The sequence below is a fragment of the Petromyzon marinus genome, chromosome 2 (genome assembly GCF_048934315.1).
Source record: "Petromyzon marinus isolate PM22_M1 ecotype Great Lakes invasive population chromosome 2, UKy_Petmar_22M1.pri1.0, whole genome shotgun sequence".
In the NCBI taxonomy this organism is placed as follows: domain Eukaryota; kingdom Metazoa; phylum Chordata; class Hyperoartia; order Petromyzontiformes; family Petromyzontidae; genus Petromyzon; species Petromyzon marinus.
Window position 1 is genome coordinate 17,423,883 of NC_133668.1, and position 26,679 is coordinate 17,450,561.

Sequence of the window (26,679 nt, forward strand, 5' to 3'; positions counted from 1 at the left end):
ACAAACCCCACCCTTGATTTATACAATGCGTTACTATACACTACCCTATACTTTAGACTATAAAATATTAGACTTGTAATATTACACTATGTATTATTCTACCAACCCTACTGTATACCACACTGCTGTATATTCACTATACAATTACGATACTATATATTGCCATATGAATTATGTTAAACATTACACTGTTATACTATTTATTATTATACAACATGCTATAAACCATACCATTGACCGTCGTGTGAAAGGTATTAAGAGGCAGTGCCAGCGAATGGACTGCGGTCTGAAAGTCACCGTAAAATACAATCAATCAAGAACCGAAATGGTTTATAACATCTTTCCAATGGTTACAAAGCCAGAATCCATCTTCTCGGTTGAAATTGTCTCTGTGTTTGTATATGTGGATGCCCTCATGAACGAATCTCTCAAGGTAGCCGGATGGCTTGCAGAGAACCTCCGTCTTGAAGAAGTCAATGTCATGTGAGCCCACTGAATTATAACAGTGAGGACCCAATCAAAACCATCACCTTGCCATAAATAGCAGGGGTCACCAAAACATTTCCAAAATCATGAGCAAACACAGGATTCAGGTTCGATTTAACACAGTACATAAAATTCGTGATCTGATCCCATCTGTGAAGGATGAGATCCCTGGCATGCAATACCCCGGCGTCTACACACTAAGCTGTGTCTGCGGCAGTAGTTACATTTGGGAAACTAAGCGACATGTCTCGGACCGTGTTCGTGAGCATAAGGCAGATCTGAAACATGGTAGGACCAATACATCGGCCGTGGCTGATCATTGTTTTAATGCGGTGGGCTCACACGACATTGATTTATCTAAGACGAAGGTACTTTGCAAAACCACTGGCTATCAACAAAAATTCGTTCATGAAGCCATCCATACAAACAGACAGACACAATTTAAACCGGGAAGATGAGCACAATCTCATCAATCACTGGAAGGACGTTATCAACCAGTTGAAGTCATAACTGGCTGTGATGTTTCCATTTTAGACCTGGCAGCCCTTTAATTGGTGGAAGCCCACCACCAGCGCCATCATTGCACTCTACGATTACCATCACTAACATTAGCTGCCCCGCCCATGCTGCTGACACACTTGGGCTACGCCCATTTCAAACCTTTATAAACAGTTTGCCTTTAGAGGCTAACCCCCTTTTGCTGATGACGGCCGCTTGTATTACGATCGAAACGTCGTAGTTTTTTGTTATTTTCTCTGAACCTATCTACATGACTTTACCAAATGACCCAAAGAATATACACATTTAGTTATTTTTTTACTTAAAACATGTTCGTTAAAATAAAGTTCTGTACCTTGGTAAAAACTTGATTTATAGCCCACACCGACTTCCACTGGTCACGTAGTTACTCATAACCATTAGCAATTCCCCTTACGGTCATCATATGTGATACTGCCCTGGCCCACTACCCATAAGCCTCACTACTTGTTAGCAAAGCCAATTTTAAGGTAGATTAACACAAGGATCGTCACATCCTCACTCCATGAACACAACAGGAACCACGTAGAGAAGAAGAGGGTGAGAGAGAAGTCTGATGCCGAAACGGAGCAGTGAAGACTCTCAGAAACTTAAGTGTAACTAACACTGGAAAGGAACTAAACTAACACGTGAGACTTACCTGATCATTATAAAGCAATGAACCCTGGCAAAACCCTCCTAATTATTTGAGTACCTTGACGACGGGGTGAATGGGAGGGGAGATCAGCGGACTTGAATTTCTTTACACAAAGATACGAAACCATGTTTTATTCGTCCATGCTGCGAATGGTTACTTAGTTATTCCTAACTTTTAGCTGGTACTCTGAAGAGCGACAGGCAGAACTGCTTTCCAGAATGAGGCATCTTACGAAGCCCTTAAGTGCCCTGAAAATGTATGCGGCAACCTCCAAGTTGCTGCCTTGCAAAAAACATCCAATGGCACGTTGGATGCCCTGGCCCACAATGTTGCCACCACTCTGGTGGAATGGGCCCTAAAACCTTTCGGGAATCCTTTTTGGTGAACACATAACAATGCCTGATACATTATTTCAACTATATGGAAATTCAGCCCTTCGAGGCCGCATTACCTCCGACGGCGTTCCCGTATAATTCGAACTACTGCGATCCTTGCCAGCCCGATGTCCTTTGCCCTCTGTTTTTCTGATGTAAACGGGGCCAGACACAAAGTAGGAAAATGTAGCTATTGCTGCAAAATAAATGTCGATGCTACCTTAGACTGAAACTGTGGCGAGATAATCCACAAAGGGGGATGGGCCAACAAGGACTGTAACTCTCCTAACCTTCTGGTAGATGTATTCACCACAAGAATACCATTTTCAGAGTCATAAATCATTCTGAAGCAGTGGCCATAGACTTGAACAGTGTGTACAAGTGCATCTAAGATCCCAAGGGGACAATGAAGCTGGCTGCCGTCTCACTCTCCAGAGCCAAAGTCCTCAGGAGCCGAGACAGCGCTGCCATGGACCCCACCGGGACAGAGGACATGCTTAGTGGAAGGCAGGGATCACCGACAGGCATATTCTTATAAACGCAGTCACAATATGTCAATCCCCAATGCCGCCTGCAAGTGACTAGCGATGACTGGAGACCGCTTCATAGGGAGTCCTGTGCAGCCCTGACACACCAATCAGACAAGGACCTCCAATGAACAGTATACACCTTTCCTGTGGGACTGTCCCAGATTTCAGCAGTAGACCCTAAACCTGCTATGAAAAACGCTGGTGGGCAAATCTCACCCTTTCACCGTCCAAGCAGTCAAAGAAAAAGTGTGGGCAGCGTACTTCACCCTGCTGAAGAAGTATTCCCAAATCACGAGCGTGCTCGGAGAACATGTACTTAGTTCTAGACGGTCCAAAAACCAGTGCTGCCTGGCCCAAAGTGGGGCACTTAGCAGCACTGAAGTCCTGCCCTTTCTAATAATGACCACGACCCTCAGAATGAGGGACCACGGAGGAAAGTTGTAGAGACTGTCTCCGGTCCAACGTATCATGAACGTGTCGGTCGTGACCTGTCCTGGGAATCGTAATCGGGTGCAGAAATGTCACAGATGATGGTTGGTTCCCAAAGCTGAGAGGTCTATGTCGAATGGACCAAATCATCATTGGACCTTCTTTAACACCTCGGGATGTATACATGTAGAACTTCTTTCGCACCATACAAAGACAACCATGCAAATCGGAGGTAAGATGTTTTGTAACATTATCTTAGTCAATGCCCATGTTTCAGATGCATATCATAGCAGGTAACATACACGGATTAAACAATTTCACATTGAGGCAGACTGGACATCAGATTCCTCCAGTATAAATACATATTCTGATTCTGACTGGTAGGTTGCTTTTCACTGTTCAAGTCCAGTTTTCCAAAAGCACTCGGACCTGCTCGTCTACCTATGTTTGATCACTTTGATCTGTTCTCCTTCAGTAACTGTCCGAGGAACACATATGGAGAACAAAAGTTCAAAAACAATTGAGGGATTCATGCGCCTGGGTTTAAGCCTTTAGCGCACTCATGACCTACAATGCCCATGCCCTAGGTTAAACCAAGGGCATTACTTAGTCCATTTAATGTTCTAATTACTGTAGCTGTCCTGCAGACACTACACTCGGAGCAAAAATCGTTGGCACCTCATATAACTGACTTGATATTGTACTATTTTGAATGTAACTTTTCAGTATGTCAATAAAGGGTTATGTAAATGTTTAGCACAAATTGTTCCCCTGGAAATACTTCATTGTGATGATGTACACATCGACAACACATACGGTGCAAATTCTACTGTCACAGAGCACTGAAGTCACAATCAGAAGGGCCAACGTTAAAATCCTGATTGAGTTTGACTGACCCAATTAACCCTCAAGGGTCAATAAAATGAGGAACCATTTGTAGGAAATGGTCTTACTGGCTGAATCCTTCACTATAAATGTGGAAATTCCATCAACAGCTAACAGTGATGTGCACTGCTCAATATTCACTTCAATACAGATGCTGATTATTTTAAAGGATATTCGAGGCAAAACATGTAAACGTTAAAATGCATTCAAATGTCAAATCCCTCGTGAATATATGTATATGAACATACAGTAACACATGCTGTACTAAAGTTTGCTATGTTGTAACTATGGGCACATCGCAATGAGTGCTATTTTCATAGCCGATCTGCATGCCCAGTGATTAACCCAAATCAGTGTATTCTGACTTTAGCAGCTTATCTAGGCGTGAATGGAGATGTCATGGCACATTACATGTCAAATGTGCATGTGCACATAGTTTGTGCAGTATGGAGAAAGGTGCCTTCTATTATCAGGCAGTTGAGAAACGAATGATCATTTAAAATGCAATGGTTACCAATGCTTTTTTCAATTAAAAAATACAATATATCATTCATTTAATATCAAATTGAATTGCATCCGTGTAAGAGATTTGACAATCATAATCTTTAACATTTTAATTATTTTGCTCTCTAAATGTGTAAAACAGTATTAAATAAAACAGACACAGCGTTGAGTTCTAAAGCCAAGGACAGAAGAGATTATAATATCCAAGGAAAAAGAAAAACGTGCACTCCAAAATCATTAGCAGGTGTGAATGAAATGCCTGACTGCATCCACTGCATAAACCCTAGCGCACCAACGCCCCACACACACCCTGAATGTGAGGCCGTGGCATCAGAAATCATGAGCCCAGATCATGGTAAAATAAATTGTACCTGGCCAGGTGGTGCTGTGTGGTAAAACACCCAAATCATAATCGAAAGATTTCGAGTTCAAGTCCTTGTGATCAGTCAACCATTCCTACAACTTCTGTAGGGAGTCAATGAAACGAGCCCCCATTTCTAAGGCCAACGGCAGTTGTGCTATGGAGAAACTGGTTCTCAACATATGAATACAAAGTCTGGTCCCACTGGCTCAGGGAGCCAATGGTGATGAGCACATGTAAATGTTTGGACAAAAAGAAAAGGGACTTAAATATACTTCAGTTCTTAAAAAGAATTCCCCCGCTAATTTCACAGAATAGTTATTGAATTCAAAACAGTTGGGATCCTGATGCTTAAACATATAGCATTCGTTGGATGAGAGATAAAAAGTAAACATTTTAATGCTACAGATGAGCTGGTCTTTAAGATGAATGAAGGGTGCTCATTTATTAACCCTGAAGGGATAAGGCAGGGTCAACCATGACAAGTGAGCTTATGATTGGCAGCCCATTGCTCAAAGAAACAAAGCTAAACTATTAATCATATTTTGTAAAAGTATTCTTATCCTTAATCCCCCAATCCTGCTTTTAGATAAAGTATGGTGTCCACAGTGCCTAATCAGAGGCCCTAACAAATAAGAATAAAAATACTTTTTTTGTTTAAATTTCCTTTCAACAGAAAAATTATTACATTATAACTGTGTTACAAGGAAAATGTAAGGGTCATTCGTATCCTGCTTACCCAGTATGTCCTCTGTCCAACTGACCTATATAGACATTCTTACCCCCACAAACATTACCATATGTAAAGTCTGAGGTATTCAGAGTTGTGTTACTTCAATTACTTAAGTTGCAGCTTGTCAGCAAGAGGAAACAAACACGGGATAGCATACACATTCAGCTATCTCTTGACAGTAATATTGTTTAACGTGGGACAGCACCACATACAGTGAGGGAAAAAAGTATTTGATCCCCTGCTGATTTTGTACGTTTGCCCACTGACAAAGAAATGATCAGTCTATAATTTTAATGGTAGGTTTATTTTAACAGTGAGAGACAGAATAACAACAAAAATATCAAGAAAAAGGCATGTCAAAAATGTTATAAATTGATTTGCATTTTAATGAGGGAAATAAGTATTTGACCCCTCTGAAAAACATGACTTAGTACTTGGTGGCAAAACCCTTGATGGCAATCACAGAGGTCAGCCGTTTCTTGTAGTTGGCCACCAGGTTTGCACACATCTCAGGAGGGATTTTGTCCCACTCCTCTTTGCAGATCTTATCCAAATCATTAAGGTTGAGGCTGACGTTTGGCAACTCGAACCTTCAGCTCCCTCCACAGATTTTCTATGGGATTAAGGTCTGGAGACTGGCTAGGCCACTCCAGGACCTTAATGTGCTTCTTCTTGAGCCACTCCTTTGTTGCCTTGGCCGTGTGTTTTGGGTCATCGTCATGCTGGAATACCCATCCACGACCCATTTTCAATGCCCTGGCTGAGGGAAGGAGGTTCTCACCCAAGATTTGACGGTACATGGCCCCGTCCATCGTCCCTTTGATGCGGTGAAGTTGTCCTGTCACCTTAGCAGAAAAACACCCCCAAAGCATGTTTCCACCTCCATGTTTGATGGTGGGGATCGTGTTCTTGGGGTCATAGGCAGCATTCCTCCTCCTCCAAACACGGCAAGTTGAGTTGATGCCAAAGAGCTCCATTTTGGTTTCATCTGACCACAACACTTTCACCCAGTTGTCCTCTGAATCATTCAGATGTTCATTGGCAAACTTCAGATGGGCATGTATATGTGCGGGCGCTGCATGATTTCAGTCCTTCACGGCGTAGTGTTACCAATTGTTTTCTTGGTGACTATGGTCCCAGCTGCCTTGAGATCATTGACAAGATCCTCCCGTGTAGTTCTGGGCTGATTCCTCACCGTTCTCATGATCATTGCACCCCAGGCCGAGGGAGATTGACAGTTCTTTTGTGTTTCTTCCATTTGTGAATAATCGCACCAACTGTTGTCACCTTCTCACCAAGCTGCTTGGCAATGGTCTTGTAGCCCATTCCAGCCTTATGTAGGTCTACAATGTTGTCCCTGACATCCTTGGAGAGCTCTTTGGTCTTGGCCATGGTGGAGAGTTTGGTATCTGATTGATTGCTTCTGTGGACAGGTGTCTTATACAGGTAACAAGCTGAGATTAGGAGCACTCCCTTTAAGAGTGTGCTCCTAATCTCAGCTCGTTACCTGTATAAAAGACACCTGGGAGTCAGAAATATTTCTGATTGAGAGGGGGTCAAATACGTATTTCCCTCATTCAAATGCAAATTAATTTATAACATTTTTGACAAACGTTTTTTATGGATTTTTTTGTTATTCTGTCTCTCACTGTTCAAATAAACCTACCATTAAAATTAGACTGATCATTTATTTTTCAGTGGGCAAACGTTCAAAATCAGCAGGGGATCAAATACTTTTTTCCCTCACTGTACCATTAAGAACTAGCCACGCGTGGATGCATTGAATGGAAAATACACAGGACGTATATTTGTGTTCCCTGTCCTTTTGCTGGGATATACAATATTTGACCAGAGATGAAACATGTATATATTTTCTGCACCTTGATATACTGTGTAACAAAAATCCCTGTTGCTGAAAGTTAATTGGGAAAAAAGCTAATGCTGGTACTGAGACTAGGGTACCAACATTTTACTTTCCTACCTTTTTAGTTCTCTAAATATTATAAAAGGAAACAATCTATTCTTGTCCCATGGAGCAAAAACTCGGGGCTTTGGTATGACTCCTAAATAATAAAGTACATCATGGGACTCCTTTGCCAGTACCAAAATTTGATGATGGGTTTTCCCCCTTTTTTCCGTACAGTGCAGATTTATGAGCATGCTCCTGCTAATAACTCGTGTGCAAATAAGAATTCCTTCATCAAAACACTGCACCATAGGGCCCGCTGCATCTCCGACCAGCGCCACCGAGCCAGTGAACTGGAGCACATACACCAAGCCCTCAAGATGAATGGATACTCAGACCGCACAATCCGCAACCATGGGGAGACAACCATCTGATGATCCAATCAAAACCATCAACCTTGCCATACATAGCAAGTGTTACCAAAAAGATTTCCAAAATCTTAAAACAAACACAAGATCCAGGTCCGATTCAATACAGTATACAAAATCCGTGATTTGATCCCATCTGCGAAGGATGTCATTCCTGACATGCAATACCCTGGTGTCTACAAACTAAGTTGTGTCTGCGGCAGCAGTTACATTGGAGAAACGAAACAACATGTCTCGGACCGTGTTCGCGAATACAAGGCAGATCTGAAACACGGCAGAACCAATACCTCTGCCGTGGCTGATCATTGTTATAACGCAGCGGGCTCGCACGAAAATTGTTTTTTCCGAGACCAAGGTACTCTGAAAACCTTCGGGCCACCATTAAATATTTGTCCATGAAGCCATCCAGATATATAAAAACAGAGAATTTCAACCGATAAGATGGGTATAAGCTGAGATCCCAAGGGAACAATGAAGCTGGCTGCCGTCTCACTCTCCAGAGCCATAGCCCTCAGAAGCCGAGACAGCGCTGCCATGGACCCCACCAGGACAGAGGACATGCTTAGTGGAAGGCAGGGATCACCAACAGGCATATTCTTATAAACGCAGTCACAATATGTCAATCCCCAATGCCGGAAGGACGTTATTAACCATGCAAAGTCGTAACTTGCTGTGGTGCTTCCATCCTTCCTGCCGTTTGGCTGTTATCTCCGACTCTCTGAGTTGCATTGCCCTGTTGGGTGCCTCTGCATTAACGGGCTGGGGTCTCACTAACATGGCCACCTCTGCTCCCTTAGCCTCGATGTACCGATGGTTCTGGCTATGTGATGGGCTGTGTGTCTCACTGGCGCGACCACCGTTGCGGTGGTTCTCTTGCGTTGACGCGCTTGCCTCTCACAGCACAGTTGGCAGCGCAGCAGCAGCTTGTGTTGCACATAGACATGACATTAACCTGCTAATCTCCCTAACCTCTATGCCTAATTTCTCCCATCAACATAGTGCTAATCTCCCATTAACACTGCTGCTGTGCGCAAATGTGGGGACGATACTCTTATGCGGCGACGGAAGCTCTTTTCATGCTAATCTCTCCCTAATCTCTCTCTCTAATCTCCCCCATTAACACAACTGACGTGTATTCTTGGTTCTTTCGGTAAAGTCACGTAGAAGGGAAACAATAAAATAATAAAAATATAAAACAAAAAAGTCTCACGACGTTTCGACTACAACACAAGCAATCATCATCAGGTGTAAAAACCACAGCAAGAAAATTTGAAAAAAGTGGCGGGTTTTTTTAATGTTAGCACCACGGAGAGCGATTTGGCAGTTATTCAGATGGACGAGTCCATCTATGTTCGGAAAAGAGGAGGGGGTAGACGATAATAATGAATACGGTCTGAAAGCCACCGTAAGCGTGAACAATCAATTAAGACCCGAAATGGTTCATCAAATCCTTACAAAAAAAACGCCACTTTTTTCAAATTTTCTTGTTGTGGTTTTCACACTTGATGATGCTTGCTTGTGTTGCAGTCGAAACGTCGTGAGAATTTTATTGTTTTATATTTTTATTTGATTGTTTCCCTTCTACGTGACTTTACCGAAAGATGGCCAAACATCTTAATGGCAAATATAGCAGTCTTGAGACTTTGTAAGACTATCCTGGATAATTAAGATTCAGGTCTGTGCATACTAAAAGTTCTACATGTTTTTCAAGCAGTCATATGGTTGCTTACAAAAACCTGTTTTCCCACTTTTTATGACAGTTCCCATAATGACACCATCCTCTTTTATCACACCCACATTATAACATAACCGTCCTTCAGTACTAAGTGGTGATGGCGTCACCACGGTACTTGTACCAAGCGAGGTGGACCTTGAGGCCACGTGAAGTGTCGAAGGCCCGCTGGCAGGTCACGGAACAGACCTAGGTGGAATGGGTTTACAGATGTCTGGCACATGCACCAACTGTGCTCCCCACTGTTACAACTCTGCACTTTGGCCGCCCAGCACTCTGCTCGTTGTTGTGAGCGTCGCTCCTCTGCCCTCTGTTGTTGCGAGAGGGCAACTGCCGACAACGCCCCCGCCGCACGAACCTCTCCCACAGAGGACCATCTTGATAATGTTGGTACCAGTCATCAGCTACTCCAATTAGCTTCACAGCCTCTGTAACACCTCAGTCTTTCTATTCTCGAACCCGTGCCCATTTAGCCCCCTCTATCCGGCTGAACAGAAGCTGCTTGAGAGCATGCGTTAGCTGGGCATACAGGCTATATGACCCAGCCAAAGCAGTCTCACTTGCCGCAAGAGCTCACTGATAGGACTGTGTCCAGCTCTTTCCAGGATCTGAACTACTCACACAATGCAGTCTGGTTATACCCAGGATGTATCGTAGGCAGGCTAGCCTGATTGTTTCAAACTGGCACAGATGTTCCTTTAGAGGGTTCCACATTTCAAAAGCATAGAGAAGGGAGGGCATAACTGTGGCAGTGAGGACCCGGGGCTTTGTATGAAGTGTCAGGGGCTAGGTAACTTACACTCGGTGTTACGCAGCTGATAAAAATATAATTCCTATGGATGATTGGGAGTGAGACACCGACATCACCCCACTCCCCTCGGACCAAATCCACCTCAAACCACTTTTCCCCTCTCACCAGCCTCTCACCCTGAGAACACACAACCACATACTTTCCAATGTGGTGCCATTACCCTCCTCACCATGTAACCGCAGCTCACTTTCTCACCTCCTAGTCCGAGCATATGGTTTTCCATCACCCTGCCCTCACACTCAATGTCTCACACCACATTTTATCCCTTCGAATTATTTGTATGTACAGTGCCTCGTATCTAATAGCAAAGTGCTTTATAAATTAAATGTATGTTTATTGTTATCGTCTCCCTGCACTTTCTCCACAAGCCCATCTGCAGCTCAAATATTTACCCTTCTGCCAACACCCCTTCCCCTTTTTTACACTCCACCTCCACCATTCTTTCCATTTCATTAAGCGCCTCCCCTCACCCCTCAATACCCCGGGCCCCATGAATGAATCCTCCCGCAATACCATAGTTATTACTTGGTTTGTCTCATCAGCATGACATACGATTGCTGCAGCATGATGTCACAAGGATCTTACCCTCGTCTACAGGAACTGGTGTTCCCAAACAGTTTCTCGCTTCATCCCAACAGGGGCAAAGCACTGCAACAAAGCAGCAAAATATATATTTTTCATTAAAAGATTTAACCTGAATAATCCCCACGGATGGAATATCCTATTTGCAAGGGTGTGTGTGTCACGAAAGACATACATAGCAAACGTATATAAACAACATGACACATTATTAGGTTGTATTGAACTCTGCTTTCGCCCATGAATTACAAGTCAAAAACAAGGCCGTGAAGTGGCTCTGAGCCGACAACACTGAGATGTCTAAATAAAATCTCAGTTTTAGCCACCTGTGATTAAACCAGATTCTCAAGCGGAGAAAGTGATGGTCCGAACCTAATGATTGAGGATGTATTGCTTTGACTCTCACAGCAAAATATAAGGAAAAACGTGACCCATATTGAGAAAACGAAAAAAATGCCACTTGATGGAATTTTAAAAAGATGTCTTTAAAAAAATATCTACAGCTGTTCTATGACACGCAGGGAACAATGGATACCCTGGCCACCATTGCAGACAAAATGTTCCATCTCAAGGGACTATCAACCAATGTGATGCAAGATTTTCAAATGGATTCTTCAATCTTATCATATGATGCTGAAAGCACAAATGGAATTGGAAATGTAAAAAAAACTTTTTTAAACAAAAATTTCCTCCCCTTTATTCTAAAAATCAAAAGCAGACGACACATTCCAAACATATATGCTTCAGCAAGTGAATCTATACAGGTCAGAATTTTTGACATTTTATCCAAAAACTTAAATTAAAAGATAGAATAACTCGCACTCCTTCAAATACTTAAAAGTTTATAACGATAATCAATAAAAATCAATGTGGAAACACTGAAATAGGAATAGGTTTTACCCTTTTAACTGGCACAAAAAACTGACACCTTTATTCAAGGCATCATGTTTGCAATAACCACAACACAAGCAGTCAAAATGAAGACAACTCTGATAATAATATGCACTGTCCTTGAATTTGATTGGTCCACACCCGAGACGGCTTTCTTTAGAGCCTAGTCTCCATTGGTGTTGGACCAGAAGACGCCAAAAGGCATACAACTCAAAAACAGCGCACTATCAGAGTATTGAGGGCGCGGGGTGAGCATTTACATTATGAGACCTCTTTTGCCAGTAACAAGATATAGGAATAGGTTTTACCCTTTTAACTGGCACAAAAAACTGACACCTTTATTTTTTTTGTGCCAGTTAAAAGGGTAAAACCTATTCCTATATCTTGTTACTGGCGAAGGAGGTCTCAATGTAAATGCTCACCCCGAGCCCTCAATACTCTGATAGTGCGCTGTTTTTGAGTTGTATGCCTTTTGGCGTCTTCTGGTCCAACACCAATGGAGACTAGGGTCTAAAGAAAGCTGTCTCGGGTGTGGACCAATCAAATTCAAGGACAGTGCATATTATTATCAGAGTTGTCTTTTTGTTTGCATTTTGACTGCTTGTGTTGTGGTTATTGCAAACATGATGCCTTGAATAAAGGTGTCAGTTTTTTGTGCCAGTTAAAAGGGTAAAACCTATTCCTATATCTTGTTACTGGCAAAGGAGGTCTCATAATGTAAACACTGAAATATTTAGCAAAACAGTTCTTACATTACATTAAAATATAACCTCTGCAAAAGCACTTATTAAATGCTGACTTAAAGCTTTCGTGACTACAGGAATTCATATTCTTGGGTCTTTCGGTAAATCCACGTAGATAGGTTCAAAGAAAATAACAAAAAATAACAATAAACTAAGACGTTTCGATTGCAACACAAGCACGGTCGTCTTCAGGAAAAGGGGGGTTTAGCTTCCAAGGAAAGCTGTTTATAAGGGTTTGTAATGGGCGTAAAGCACAACTAACATCGGAAGGTGGTAGGATGGGAACATCATAGCCCATTATGACTTAAACTGGTTCATAACGTCCTTCCAATGTTTGTACCCATCTTCTTGGTTGAAATTGTGTCTGTGTCTATATATATGGATGGCTTCATGAACGAATCTTTGTTGATGGCCAGTGGGCTTGCAAAGTACCTTCGTCTTAGAGAAATCAATTTCGTGTGAGCCCACCGTATTAAAACCATGATCAGCCGCGGCCGAGGTATTGGTCCTACCGTGTTTCAGATCTGCCTTATGTTCACGACCGCTGTCCGAGACATATCGCTTGCGATCTGCCATCAACATGCTAATCTTCACCTGGCAGCCCTTTGATTGGTGGAAAACCAACCACCATCGGGTTGTCTGCCCACCACTTACATTAGCATTGGCTGGTGACATTTGGGCTACGCTCATTTCAAATCCTTATAAACAGTTTGCCTTGGAAGCTAACCCCCCATTTCCTGAAGACGACCGCTTGTGTTGCGATCGATACGTCGTAGTTATTTCTTATTTTTTGTTATTTTCTTTGAACCTATCTACGTGACTTTACCGAAAGACCCAAGAATAAGCACTTATTAGTTAACCATTTAAATTCAGAAAACAAGATTTACCAGCCCTGGCTATGGCAATCAGTCAAGTGCAATGTACCCTGATGAACCAACCATAAATGCCTTCCATATTGAAGAAAAGACCATCACAATGATGGACACAGCAGTAAAGATCTTATTAAAACAGCCATCCATTGTGCAGTGGTATTGCTAATAATGCAAGATGTAGTCAATGTGGTATGTGCATATCCTTCATGAATGCGAAACTGCTTAACGATATCATTTGCAGTCAATTCATTGAACCGTTTTGAAATTATAGCTTACAGGGTGCAATTTACATGGCCATTTATATCCTTACTGTTGAACTCCTTTTTGGCCAAAACAAAAAAAACCTTTATTATGCCGGTCATGCCAGTCTCCCATCATGGTGATCTGAAAATTTTCACCATGAAAAGTTTGTATATAATTCGTCAAATGCTATTGCCCTGAAATTGGTGCTCCACTGATAACTGAAGAGACCAACTAAGAAGCTTTGCAGATACCATCCATAGCATCATCTATGGTGCCTGTGCCATAACCAAAACACTCCGGCCCCTCTTTGAAGCACTCCAGGTTAAGTGACCTCACTTTTCATCTCTGTCAACAAGCTGAGCTCAGCTGCAAAATAAGTGACTTTATTCCTCATTATTGTTTTATTATTATTGCACTTGTTTGCCCAGTAAAGCCTCAACAAGGTGCAGAAAAGAACTGGGGCTTATGGGTAAAGGGCAGGGAAGTCTTTCTGATGTCAGCAGCAGGCACTAAGAGGCCGCCCTTCTTCTTGGTGGCCTCCCCCAGAGCTTTGTCAGCAGAAGTGCGCCCCCAATTGAATTGTGTCGCAGTGGCGCGATGTGAACTACCTCGCCTAGTATACCGAAGGCCGTGGGTTCAATCCCAACATGACGCCTGTGTATTTGGAGTTTGAATGTTCTCCCTGTTGTCGTGTGGATTTTTTTCTCCGGGTCCTCCGGTTTTTCCCTCCACATTTAGAAACATGCATTTATAGTATTTGGATGCAATACATTTCCAAATGTTAAGCAACTTCGTTGACCTATCATTTGTGGCTAGGTCACTTCTGAAAAAGAGCTATATAGCTCAGTGGGCCTTATCTGGTAAAATAAAAACACTGTAATAGGTTTAGTTAAGATTAACATATAGTCAATTGGCTGGCAGCATGGAAGCAGGGACACATGACTTGGTATATGAACTTTGAGGAGCATCATCCCACAGTAATCTAAAAGAAATATCAAAATAATACTTATTATAAATATAAAAATACCTTAATGAATAATGCTAAGATTGTATTTTTTTAATATAATTAATTTCTAAGTCAAATCGGACATAAGGTACAAGCCAGTCATGACATATACCCTAATGGCTATTTTCTGGCTTCAAAGTGGCGCTGAAGTCAAAAAGTACTGAACATCTTCAATGATGTACGGAAACAGCCTCTGTGAAGATAGTGCATTGAAAAAAAATCAGTCATATCAGAAAAGCTCATCAAGGTGTGCCAATGCAATCAATGCACTTAGCATGTGTTAATTCTGGTGTTTATGCAATGAATGTACTTTGAAGTCTCATCTTCCAAGACCTTCAATAGCTTACTGTGCAAAAGGTTAAAATATTTGCTATGTTTCGCATATTAGCAATTTTGCACAACCACAATATATAATAATATAGTTTAACACGTGGGCTTTCGTGACCAATATCATCCATAGAGGTTTTTGGGTTATATCGCGTAAAATAATATAGTGTGTAATTTCCTTGCCCGCCATCTCATATTTCAGTGTGAGCCTATAATGTCCAATTTCCACTAAAGATGCTCACGATTTCAACATATAACAAACGCAGCGTTAAAGCCTATAAACATGACTTGATAACTAAACATGAGAAATGTGTTCCAATCATATAAGGTATACAAAATGTGACATTTTAAACCAAGCTCAAAATAAATTGAAAAGGATAGAAATGGTGCGTATTTTGATCATGAAATTCTACGTCAGGGCTTTTTTCAACAAGACTAGAAACTACTCCTGAGGACCAGGTGACATAGTTACAATCAACCAAACCTCCTACTTTCATCATCACCAACAGAGTTGTTCGCATATTTCAGTTTGAAACTGTCTTTTCGATCTCTTCTAGTTCTGTTTTGTTGCGTGCTCTGACTAATGCATGTTTGTGTTTATTTGCTAATATGCACAAAAGATAGAGCACACAGGCAATATGACCCGGAATTATTGAACACGATTTTTGGCTATGCAAATAGGGTCATCATAATTGGCAGGTTAAATTTTCTCGTTCAAACTTTGTTTAAAATGTAACATTGTAACATGTTTAGCTTGGTTTAAAATGTTACATTTTGTATATAAACCCTCTTTGCCTTTGAAGCTAAAATGTATAATGTATGCACGTGTCAAGAGATGTTCAACGACATGCTCAATTGAATACAAGCGAAACAGCATTCTTAATATTCAGCCAAATGTATATATGTTGAACTTCTTTCGAACTGTGCGTAGCCAACCATGCTAATCGGTGACTAACGAGACTATGTTTTCATTACTAGACTACCTAGTTATGAAAATATAGTGACTACCTCGGTATGTTCTCTGAACATTCCAAGCCGAATTCGTGCAGTTTTTTGTTTAAATATCGTGGACCCTAACATTGAGAATATGGATCTGTAATGTTTTCCCTGCATCCCACAACATTAGTCACCCATGCCCCAAGAAGGGAATTGTAATGGCAGCATCCAAAATCTGTACAGAATATATCCTACTTAATATAAATATAGAGTTGAATACATGGATTACCTGGTAGAGGTGGCATGTTAAAGAGTCATCTTTGCTAACTTTATAAGTACAGTAAAACCTTAGATTGCGACCATAATGTTCCAGAAAAGTGTTTGTAATCCAAAGCACTCGTATATCAACGCAAATTTCTACATAAGAAATAATGGAAACTCAGATTATTCGTTCCACAACCCAAAACAATTCATATAAAAATTATTAATACAAAATACCTTTTTATATCTTTATTATTTAAATGTAATATAAAGTAATAAAATTTATAAATTAAATTTAATCGTGGCTGGTGTGAGGGAGACGAGAGAGAGGAGAGGAGGAGGAGGGTTATTGTGTAGGACGACTTTCACTGTCACTAACAGAATCACTGCTATGTTGGTTCACTGGAATCTTTTTCATTTTGTGCGACTTTAACAAGGAACCTATCCAATGACACATGCTTTTGCCTCCTTTTGAGGATTTCGCGGAAATGTGACATTGCATTGTTGTTAAACAGATTCATCGCTCGCACTGCTACAGCCCTAAATTGGGTGGTGCTTTTCTAAAGAAGTCACTACACTTGGACACAAAATAAAAAATATGCTTTACGCACACACACGTGGTCACAACACTATAGTAAACAGTATACGCTCGCAAGGATGTTGACTATACGAGTGAGGCACACTGACCGAGACCGAGCATGGGAGACGACAATTACCCACAATCCCGCAGCGAAAGAGAAGAACCATCGGCTCAGTTGTGATCATGTGATGCTCGGCAGACAAAGCGCATACACATACTACTCGTATTGCAAAACCTCGCTCGTTTATCAAGTTAAAATTTATTAAAAAATTTTGCTCGTCTTGCAAAACACTCACAGACCAAGTTACTCGTAATCCAAGGTTTTACTGTATAAACAATAAGCAAATAAAATTACGCTTTCGCAAACAGCGTGCATTATTGTTTCAGCACAGCAGTACAGCAAGAATAATTCCATGCTCAGTTGTGCTCTGTAAACGTAATGCCAATGGCCACGCTACTACTGTAATGGACAGCATTCCCAACACGACATCTAGATTCGGCGTCTCAGGCAAAATACGGTTTCATAATCAAAGCCTGTGACATCGAAAGTAACAACCGGCAGCGAAATATGGCTGAAATTGGTAACGACAACCAAGGCACATACAGACAAGCTAGGCAGACCTATCATGATCAGAAGTGCTATCTAAGCACACATATGCAAAAGAAAGTACTTACAATGTATTTATAAAATATCCAGTGAATTTCAGACACAGACATGGGTCGTGCATTTATTGACATGTACTGATAAACACGTGCATGCATTACTATCCATGGGCAAACATACATACTCCCTTTAAGAGTGTGCTCCTAATCTCAGCTCGTTACCTGTATAAAAGACACCTGGGAGCCAGAAATCTTTCTGATTGAGAGGGGGTCAAATACTTATTTCCCTCATTAAAATGCAAATCAATTAATAACAGTTTTGACATGCGTTTTTCTGGATTTTGTTGTTGTTATTCTGTCTCTCACTGTTCAAATAAACCTACCATTAAAATTATAGACTGATCATGTCAGTGGGCAAACATACAAAATCAGCAGGGGATCAAATACTTTTTTCCCTCACTGTATTCTGAGCTCCCTTGTTTTGAAACAACATTTTTATTATTTTATTTCCATTCTATGTGACTTTACCGAAAGAACCAAGAAAATTAACAAAAGGCTCACTCAACTATTTTTCATTATCTTGTATAAAAACACATTAACACGTACCCATAAAGCATGGGCATAGAACAATCAACCTCAACTCTCCCATACAATTTGAGGGGTTGTCATGATTCGAGGTAACAATTCAGTTCAAGAATGGATTATTTGTTTTGTTTGCAAATCCTTGTTGATTACCACCTCAATGGTTAGATTCACTTTAAAGTAACATTTGCATATACTTAACAAAATTTAATTAACCAATTATAATTATGATTTGCATATATCATTCAATATATCAGTGCCTATGATTCAATATGAATTGTCAAACACTTACATTTCCCGTAAACATCTTTTCTAACAAACTTCAAAAACAGTATTTGATATACCACATTCTTGTAGTGTAATACGAATAAGTGTCTACAATCAAGCAGTATGTGGTGGTGCCCATCATTTTGGCATCCCTAAGCCAGTATTTGGACATTTCAAAAAATGTATTGTGGGAGTCAGGTTATCCAACCACAGTTGACTTTCAATTTAACATTCTAATTTAATCTACTCAGGAGAGCTGTCGATGGGGAAAGTGCAACCCAAAATAGAATTTTAACTTGGACCCTTAGATTATGAATTGAATGTCACCAGGCCAGATCTAACAACAGAAGTATGCATGACACAACACGCAATTTAAGATAAAAATGCTAAAAAAATGATTCTTCTGGACATTGTGTTCATTTTGATTTCATTGGGTTTCAAGCTCCAGGACCAAGTGAGAACCTATTGTTGTAGAAGTTGCAGTAGAATGTTATTTACAACCCACACTGGCAATATATCAGTTGCGAGACTTTAACAGAGTAGCTTTCTCCACTGCCATCCCAAGAAAAACTGTAGATCTGAAGGCAAGTGATAATAATGAACAACTCGTAACACGTGCAATTCCGCAAAAAGACAAAGTTCGAATGTGACTGAAGAGGCGCGGTGCCTAGCTCAGATTTTAATTTTACTCAAAGGCTCACCAGAAAGGTGCATCTTCATCTGCTTTTTAGGTGGAAGATAACTAAATGCTTCGTATGAGAAGGCAGAGATTAGGTGTCAATGTGGCTATTGTCTTAGAGGAACTGTTGAAAACAATGGAAGCTCACAGATTCTAATGTCGTCTCACCTGCACTCTGCTTGGGGGCTCGGGCCCTGGCCAGGTGACGGCTCCTCCGTGCCAGTGCTGGGACAGGGCGGAGGGGAGGGCTCCCCTCCCTCTGCCATGGAGCCCTCCTTCACATCTGCATGACACAGAACAAGACATCAACACTGGCACAGCCAGCAGCGGTATGCTGCACATCATAAGACGGACACAGGTAAATTCTATGCAGAACCACAACATCCATTCACCATTAGTCTGCTTTATAAAGCTGCTTACACAAATGCTGCTGGAAAACACTGGTCCAGAAGACACATTGGCTTATGGTTAGACCTAAACCTGTAGTATCTTATAGTAAAGGCGACATTGTTTATTTATTACATAAGCTTCAAACGTCTTTAACAATAGATGTTATTGAACTACTGGTGTATATACTGTTTGGTTCTTTTGGTAAAGTCACGTAGGTAGAAAAATAATAGATCACGACGTTTCGATCGCAACACAAGCAATCGTCTTCAGGTGGGACAACCACAGCAAGAAACACTGCTGAAGTAGGCGAGAGATCTGCCGTGGCACGAGGTTATATAGGCCTCGGCAAGAGGGGGGGGGGAGAGAAGTGGGGGGGAAGGAGGCGGGGCAGAAAGTGGACCCCGCAGTAGCACCCAGGGCACGGGAGTAGAGATCGGAGAGAGATGCACAGAGAGAGAGAAAGTTCACATCTAACTTTTTAGCGTGTGGCTCTGGCTTCTTTTTTGACAGGAGGTTGAATTTAGTAATCAAGTTAACTTTACATTTGGTTGACATTAAAGTATAGGTAAAGGGAGGGGTAGGAAGGCATGAAAGGGGTGTAAGCTGGATGTTGTGAAAGTGTGAATTTGAGCTGTGGGGGTGGGGAAGCAAAGGTGTGAAAACATGTGGGAGTGGGAGGGAAAGTGTGAAGTTTTAACTCAGGTGTAAAGTGTGAATACGTTCATCAACTGTATAATTTTAACAAATTATTAACAATGCCGTCTTGATTTTCAGGATGAATTAATTCCACGAAAATGTTTCACTCAGTGACGTACAGGGATGGTCATATTTACAGAGATAAACAACATTTTGGGCCACCTTGCAGTTTCATCCAAGGTTCATAGGAAAATACCATACAGTTAAATCTCATAACACAATGTGTACGGGGACCCTGTACCTTCTGGCTTAACAATGATGACGAATTTTCTATTTGAAGCTTTTGTGACTGCAGGGATTCATATTCTTGGTTCTTTCGGTAAAGTCACGTAGAAGGGAAATAATAAAATAATTAGGGCGCTGCTTTTCCGACAGCTCTGCTCTTCACCCGAGGACGGCTGCTTGCGTTGTGGCCAAAACGTCGTGATAATTTTATTTCATTATGTTTTATTATTTCCCTTCTACGTGACTTTACCGAAAGAACCAAGAAAAACGAGAGGAATGACTAGAAAAGACATATCATCAGTGGTTGTCATCTGTTTTAAGCTTCTGAACCAAAATAACAAGAAACTTGTATTTCCCCAATTGAGACACATTGAGCAATTCTTAAAATTAGAATCACGATGCTGACACAAAGACACAAAAGGGTCTACTCTTCTTTGAAAGACGACACTGCGAGGCAGGATTAATTGAGGTCGGGCTGCCAGAAGTCTAAATGCGAAACCTCTGCAGCAAGTGGCAAACGCACTCGTGCTGGGCCACGTCACCACCACGTTCAAACCGAATCATCATCTCTACAAGAGTCATCGTGGCCCCCCCTCGCTCACTGTATGATTCAATCGATAATTTATTAATTTGCTTAATTATTGTGAATCGGCTATGATTCAATTATCAATTGAATACAAAAATATGGTTGGTGCACACAGGGGGTGCCCTGAGACTGGTCACTTTGCAACAGGTCACTAGGTAAGATTAAATGTCAAATTGTGGAGTACAGGATTGGCACAAACTGGGCCGCACTTGCTGTGCAAGTGCCTTCAGTAACAAATACTCTCTTATAAGTTGGAGTATCAGACTACTGCATTGAACCATTAAAAAAGTAATATTTAAAAAAATGTTTTAAAAACATTGCCATAACATAATGGACCGTGGCCATTTACAGCAAACGTGAGTTGACTGTGGACAATTACACCCAAGCCGAAAGATAACATACAAAAGAGAATGTTTTAAAATATATATTTTTATGATAGAATATAGTATTGTCATCAGTATGACATAAGTATACCAAGTTTGCAGTCGATACCACATTGTGAAGTGGGTTAAAATGGAGTTACAAGATTTGAGGATACAACAACAACAGACAGTAAGTTAATAAAAAGTGTAAAAAGTCAAAGTGTAGTCTTGCTCAAACAAGCAAATGACAGTTTAATCTCAACGCACAACCCATAGCTAGCAATACAAATCACACTTTACCATGACAGGGTTAGTCTCTATAGCCACTAGAATCGGTTCACTTCCTATTAGTCAAACACATTTCATCAGCCCCAAAAAGATGACAGGCTGTCAACACTCCAACTCAGATTTGGACTTGTCAGCTTATTATTATCAGTTGTGCATACTGACCACAGCATCAATAACCACTCCATTGACCATTAACCACTCGCAACGAAACTACTAATCTGAATGGTGTACCTGAATTTCTAGTAAACCTTCAATTAAGTGAAATCCTAGCACATTTCATATCACTGACAAAATACGAATTTATGTGAATACACGTTTCCCATTACCATGAGGTTAAATATGTATAGATAATGTTATACTGAATATATATTTTTTAAACCTTGTTCCATTTGAACAATTGCAAATATTGTTGCAAACAAAGCTTCAAGGCAAATTTATAACTGGCAAGATTTGAGGTTTTTAGGTACGAGGGGAGATAATTTTATGGATAAAGTCAAGCCATTTGCTTGTGAGGCTGCCAACAGCCACAGTGCATTGAGTGGGAGTGATAATGGAGAGACGGTGTGCAATTTCAACCTTGTCAGGATCCTGTCACTTTGAATTCTCCAACATAAAATGAAGCACAGGTGGCATATAGGCCACTTGGAGTAAAGGCCAAGAGGAATAAAGGCCCCACCAAAGTACAGGTGCTTCTAGAATATAAGCTCCCTAAATTACTGCTCCCCATAACAAAGCCTTGCAGTGCACAGGCCACCTGCTAAACCAGTCAGCTGTGCGGAAATTGGCGCAGTGAAATGCACTGCAGTAGGGTTAAGACTCTAGTCGCTCATTGGTAACACAAGTTATTTACTTAATTTATAGTTACATTTGCATATATTTTTTGCTTACATTAGTTCATGTTAAAGTAATTGACAGATTAATATTTAACTGTCACGTAAGATAAAACTAGGTAGTATCATCAGTTTAAGGGCCTTTTAACTAGTTTTTTCCCCTATTTAATCAGGCAAACCATGGACTGGTTTCGTCCACAGGGTTTGGCCAGTTAAACAAATGCTCCTGAGTTGTTTGGTGTTATAGGCAACAACTACCTTAAATACCAAATTTACGTGACTTTCATGTATTTTGTTTATGAAAAAGTCCTTTCACTGTTCATTTATTTATGATTTTACTCCCCATAATTCAGCAATACAAGTATATGATAGATTAGGAAGATACATTTCAGGCTGGAAGACAGTAAAAGCAAAGTGCAAATGACAAGTAAACACAAAGTTGAGAATTCAAACACGAGTAAGGGTATCATCCCTCTGTGGTAGATAACATGGCTACCCCTTTGTAGTAGGTTAACAGTGGTCACCTTTGGAAAAAAAACTTCTGCCATGGAAATGTGGAATTTTAATAATTGGTTCGATTCCATGAACCAGGATGTAAACTGCTCCATTGAGTCGAGAAAAAAATTGTTTCAATACTTCAGTTGCATTTTAATTTATTAATCACAAGGTAATAATTAAAATAAAATTATAGTTTTTCAATTGTCACACTAGTGGGAAAACAATGCCAATAACAAAACTTGTTTTAGTTAAACATTAATTTAAGGAACAATTACAATTCTACCACAAATGTAATTCATATTATCTAATGAGCAGTGATATAAATATCCCACTGATATACATATCAACAAACAGACCATCATACAATTAATTTTATTAAACATACAAGAACATGGAATGTTAACAGTACTATTTAAGAGCACTACCACATTGAAAAAAACAGTGGGTCATTTAAACATACCGTGTGGTAATATAAAAAAAGAAATCTCATTCTGGTGGATATTCCACATTTCCATGGAGAAGACCTGCCAATCTGTAGGATAACCAGTATGCAAGGTGTAAACCTTGCAGATTCACAATTATACTGTGCTTCTTAGGCTGTCCAACATGTGTTTGAAGCTTCATGACTGAGATGTGTGCTTTATTGAGTTAAATACTGCAGCTATAGGAAGCATGCTGCCATATTGACCTTGTTATGATGTCACTAGGGTAGAACTACTCATTGTGATGTAGGAAAATCTAAAGCACCATGCATTTCTGACAAGTTTCCACTAAATTTTGATTTAAAGCTTTCGTGACTGCAGTAATTCATATTCTTAGTTTTTTCGGTAAAGTCACGTTGAAGAGAAACAACAAAATAACAAAATATATATAAAACAATAAAAAATTCTCACGAAGTTTCGACCAATAAAAAATTCGTGAGAATTTTTTATTGTTTTATATATATATATTTTGTTATTTTGTTGTTTCTCTTCAACGTGACTTTACCGAAAAAACTAAGAATATAAGTTTCCACTATTTTAACCCTATACATCTGCAATGTTTGCCTTCCTGTGAAGATATATCCCCTGCATGATACTTATCTTACCACCCTGAATACTCCAATATGTACAAATACATTTAAGGCACTTGCATATTAGTTTTGTTTTGCAAGCCACTTCAACAATTTACTATGTCTACAAAGTGTCTGTATTCACACCTCTACCACCACTGTCATATCCTCCACCGCTCTAAACTGTAGCATCCTTACTAGTCTACTCCTCCCCTAAGAACCTATTATTTTCTTTCATCCTAATCTATGTATACATTCTTTGAGAGGCAGTTGCATGCTGGTGCGATACAAATCCAAATTGTATCGATTTTATGCGGAAGTGACGATCACCAATTATATTCAAATTGTGCAATCTACATTACGTCATTACACTACTAGATTTCTTTGAAGAACTCTAAACAGTGTGCAGCAGATCACATGTTAGGGAGTCGCCCCTGGAAGACAACCCCCAAGAACAACATATAAACACACTGCAACATATTTCTCACTCAACACAAGATGGCTCATACTTTGTCCTATAAAGAATAATTGTTGCAAAGCTTTACATTTTTGTATCAATTGTAAACCAAAACGGGTTGAGTTTATCATTCACTAACAGTTTAACAACAGCTCAGTGCTTCAAAACAGCCATTACAAGCTCGATGGAGCACTCATCCACCAGCTGCAAACCTTACAACCCTAAAGGCCAGATACAGTAAAACCTTGGATTGCGAGTAACTTGGTCTGCGAGTGTTTTGCAAGACGAGCAAAATTTGTAAATAAATATTAATTTTCGATTTAAAGCTTTCGTGACTGCAAGGATTCATCTTCTTTGGTTCTTTCGGTAAAGTCACGTAGAATGAGAATATTAATTTGATAACCAAGCGAGGTCTTGCAATACAAGTACAGTAAAACCTTGGATTGCGAGCATAATTCGTTTCGGAAAGGTGTTTGTAATCCAAAGCACTCATATCAAAGCACTAGTATATCATAGAAATAGGTTTTACCCTTTTAACTGGCACAAAAACTGACCTTTATTCAAGGCATCATGTTTGCAATAACCACAACACAAGCAGTCAAAATGAAGACAACTCTGAAAATAATATGCACTGTCCTTGAATTTGATTGGTCCACACACGAGACAGTCAGTTTTTGTGCCAGTTAAAAGGGTAAAACCTATTTCTATATCTTGTTACTGGCAAAAGGAGGTCTCATAATGTAAACACTAGTATATCAGTTGTGATCACGTGACGCTCGGCAGACAAAGCGTTTTACTGTACATACACCACAAACAGTTTTTCTCTTCCATGGGCCAGAACAGAAATTGGTACCACCAAAAGTTTAAAAACTTTAATAGAACTGATTTATTTATACGGCTAATACGAGTGACTTATATGCTAACCCCACTCATTCAAATGGACTGCACATTATTATTCACCGTTATTGGTCACAAAAACAAATTGGAACCACTGAAGTTATGCCAAATCAAGGTGGCACCGACAAGCTCTTGGTTCATGGATGAAGTCCCCCAATCACGGCTGTGAGACTGACATTACGAGGGCGTCTGATTTACCTGCTTCCTCCGTCGTCATGTCATCCCCCACGTCCCCCGTGCCATTGCGGCCGTTGCTGTCGCCGTCGCCCGTGGCTCGGAGTCTGCCAGCCCCCCGGGTCCTGCAAAACAACGTCTCGGTCAACATCATCAGGCACTCATGCTTCATGTTAAATTCCTTTCATCTGCAGTGTTGCGAAGCAATGTCAAATAATGCAAATTGGCAAAGGCAGGTGTTTTCATTTTTGTTTTATTTTATTTTTACCTACGTAACTTTACCGAAATAACCAAAGAGTATGAGTAAAGGCAGGTGTGCTGGTAATCCCAATTACATATTTTTAGCATGTAATCATAGATAGAATGCACCACTTGATAACTTTCTTCATTACCATATTGTTATGCGACAATACATCTACTAGTAATTAAACAAGGGGAAATGATCATGTCATCAACTTCGGCTAATTTCACTTTGTAACACAATATTTGTTCCTGGGTAGTGTTATTTTCTAATTGTTTATGCCTCAAAAGTATAGAAAATGGCTATTATTCCCCACAAACTTTGCTTTTGTGACCAGGACTTCATGTGAAGGAATGACACAAATGCACACGTTTTCGCATTGAAAATAGGTACATTTCAAAATATCACTGGCCTTACCTACTACCCAGGAACAAAAAATAAATAGACTTGTTACACTGTGTTATTAATGGAGTGGATTATTAACTTTGCTTTTGTGTCCTGGACACAAAAGCAAAGTTTGTGGGAAATAATAGCCATTTTCTGTACTTTTGAGGCATAAGCAATTACAAAATTACACTTACTGCCCAGGAGCAAAAAAAAGTATACACTTTTCAACAGCAGTAGCCAAGGCATGCATAATATACTCCAAATCCCAGAATCAAATCAAAGCACTGTTCTCTCCAGGGTTAAATCAAGTCATTAATGTACATGTTACTTTGAATCAAATAATCATACAAGTGGGAGTGGAGTTGTGGTTTAGTGGTTCGCGCACTGTGCTATGAATCCGAAGACCTATGTTCGACGACCAGCGAACATCAGTGGTGATTGATTTGAACCCATTCTGGACCTCCGTCTCTCCCCCTCATCAACCTGCACTGACCAATGAAGTGAAGAATGGTTTAACAAGCTCTACGATGACACTTTGGTGAGGCCTTTATGCAGCAGCGACTTGACAAAAGGAGCTACCAATTGTTTAATATTTTATGAAAAAAGTAACATCTATTAGGGTAACAAATATGTAATTAGTATGCATTATATAAAAAAAACATCAGAAACGAATTA

General features: G+C 40.3%; 1 protein-coding gene across 9 annotated transcripts in view; it reads right to left on the reverse strand.

The window, feature by feature from the left end:
* Positions 1-26,679, reverse strand: part of KMT2C (lysine methyltransferase 2C) — a 179,892-nt gene that overhangs the window by 120,921 nt on the left and 32,292 nt on the right. For all 9 annotated transcript variants that reach the window (XM_032960234.2, XM_032960227.2, XM_032960242.2 and 6 more), the window contains 2 exons: positions 25,401-25,501; positions 19,091-19,205 (listed from right to left, as the gene is read on the reverse strand). In XM_032960234.2, the coding sequence (XP_032816125.2) occupies positions 19,091-19,205; positions 25,401-25,501 (216 nt within the window). The remainder of the gene's footprint in view (positions 1-19,090; positions 19,206-25,400; positions 25,502-26,679) is intronic.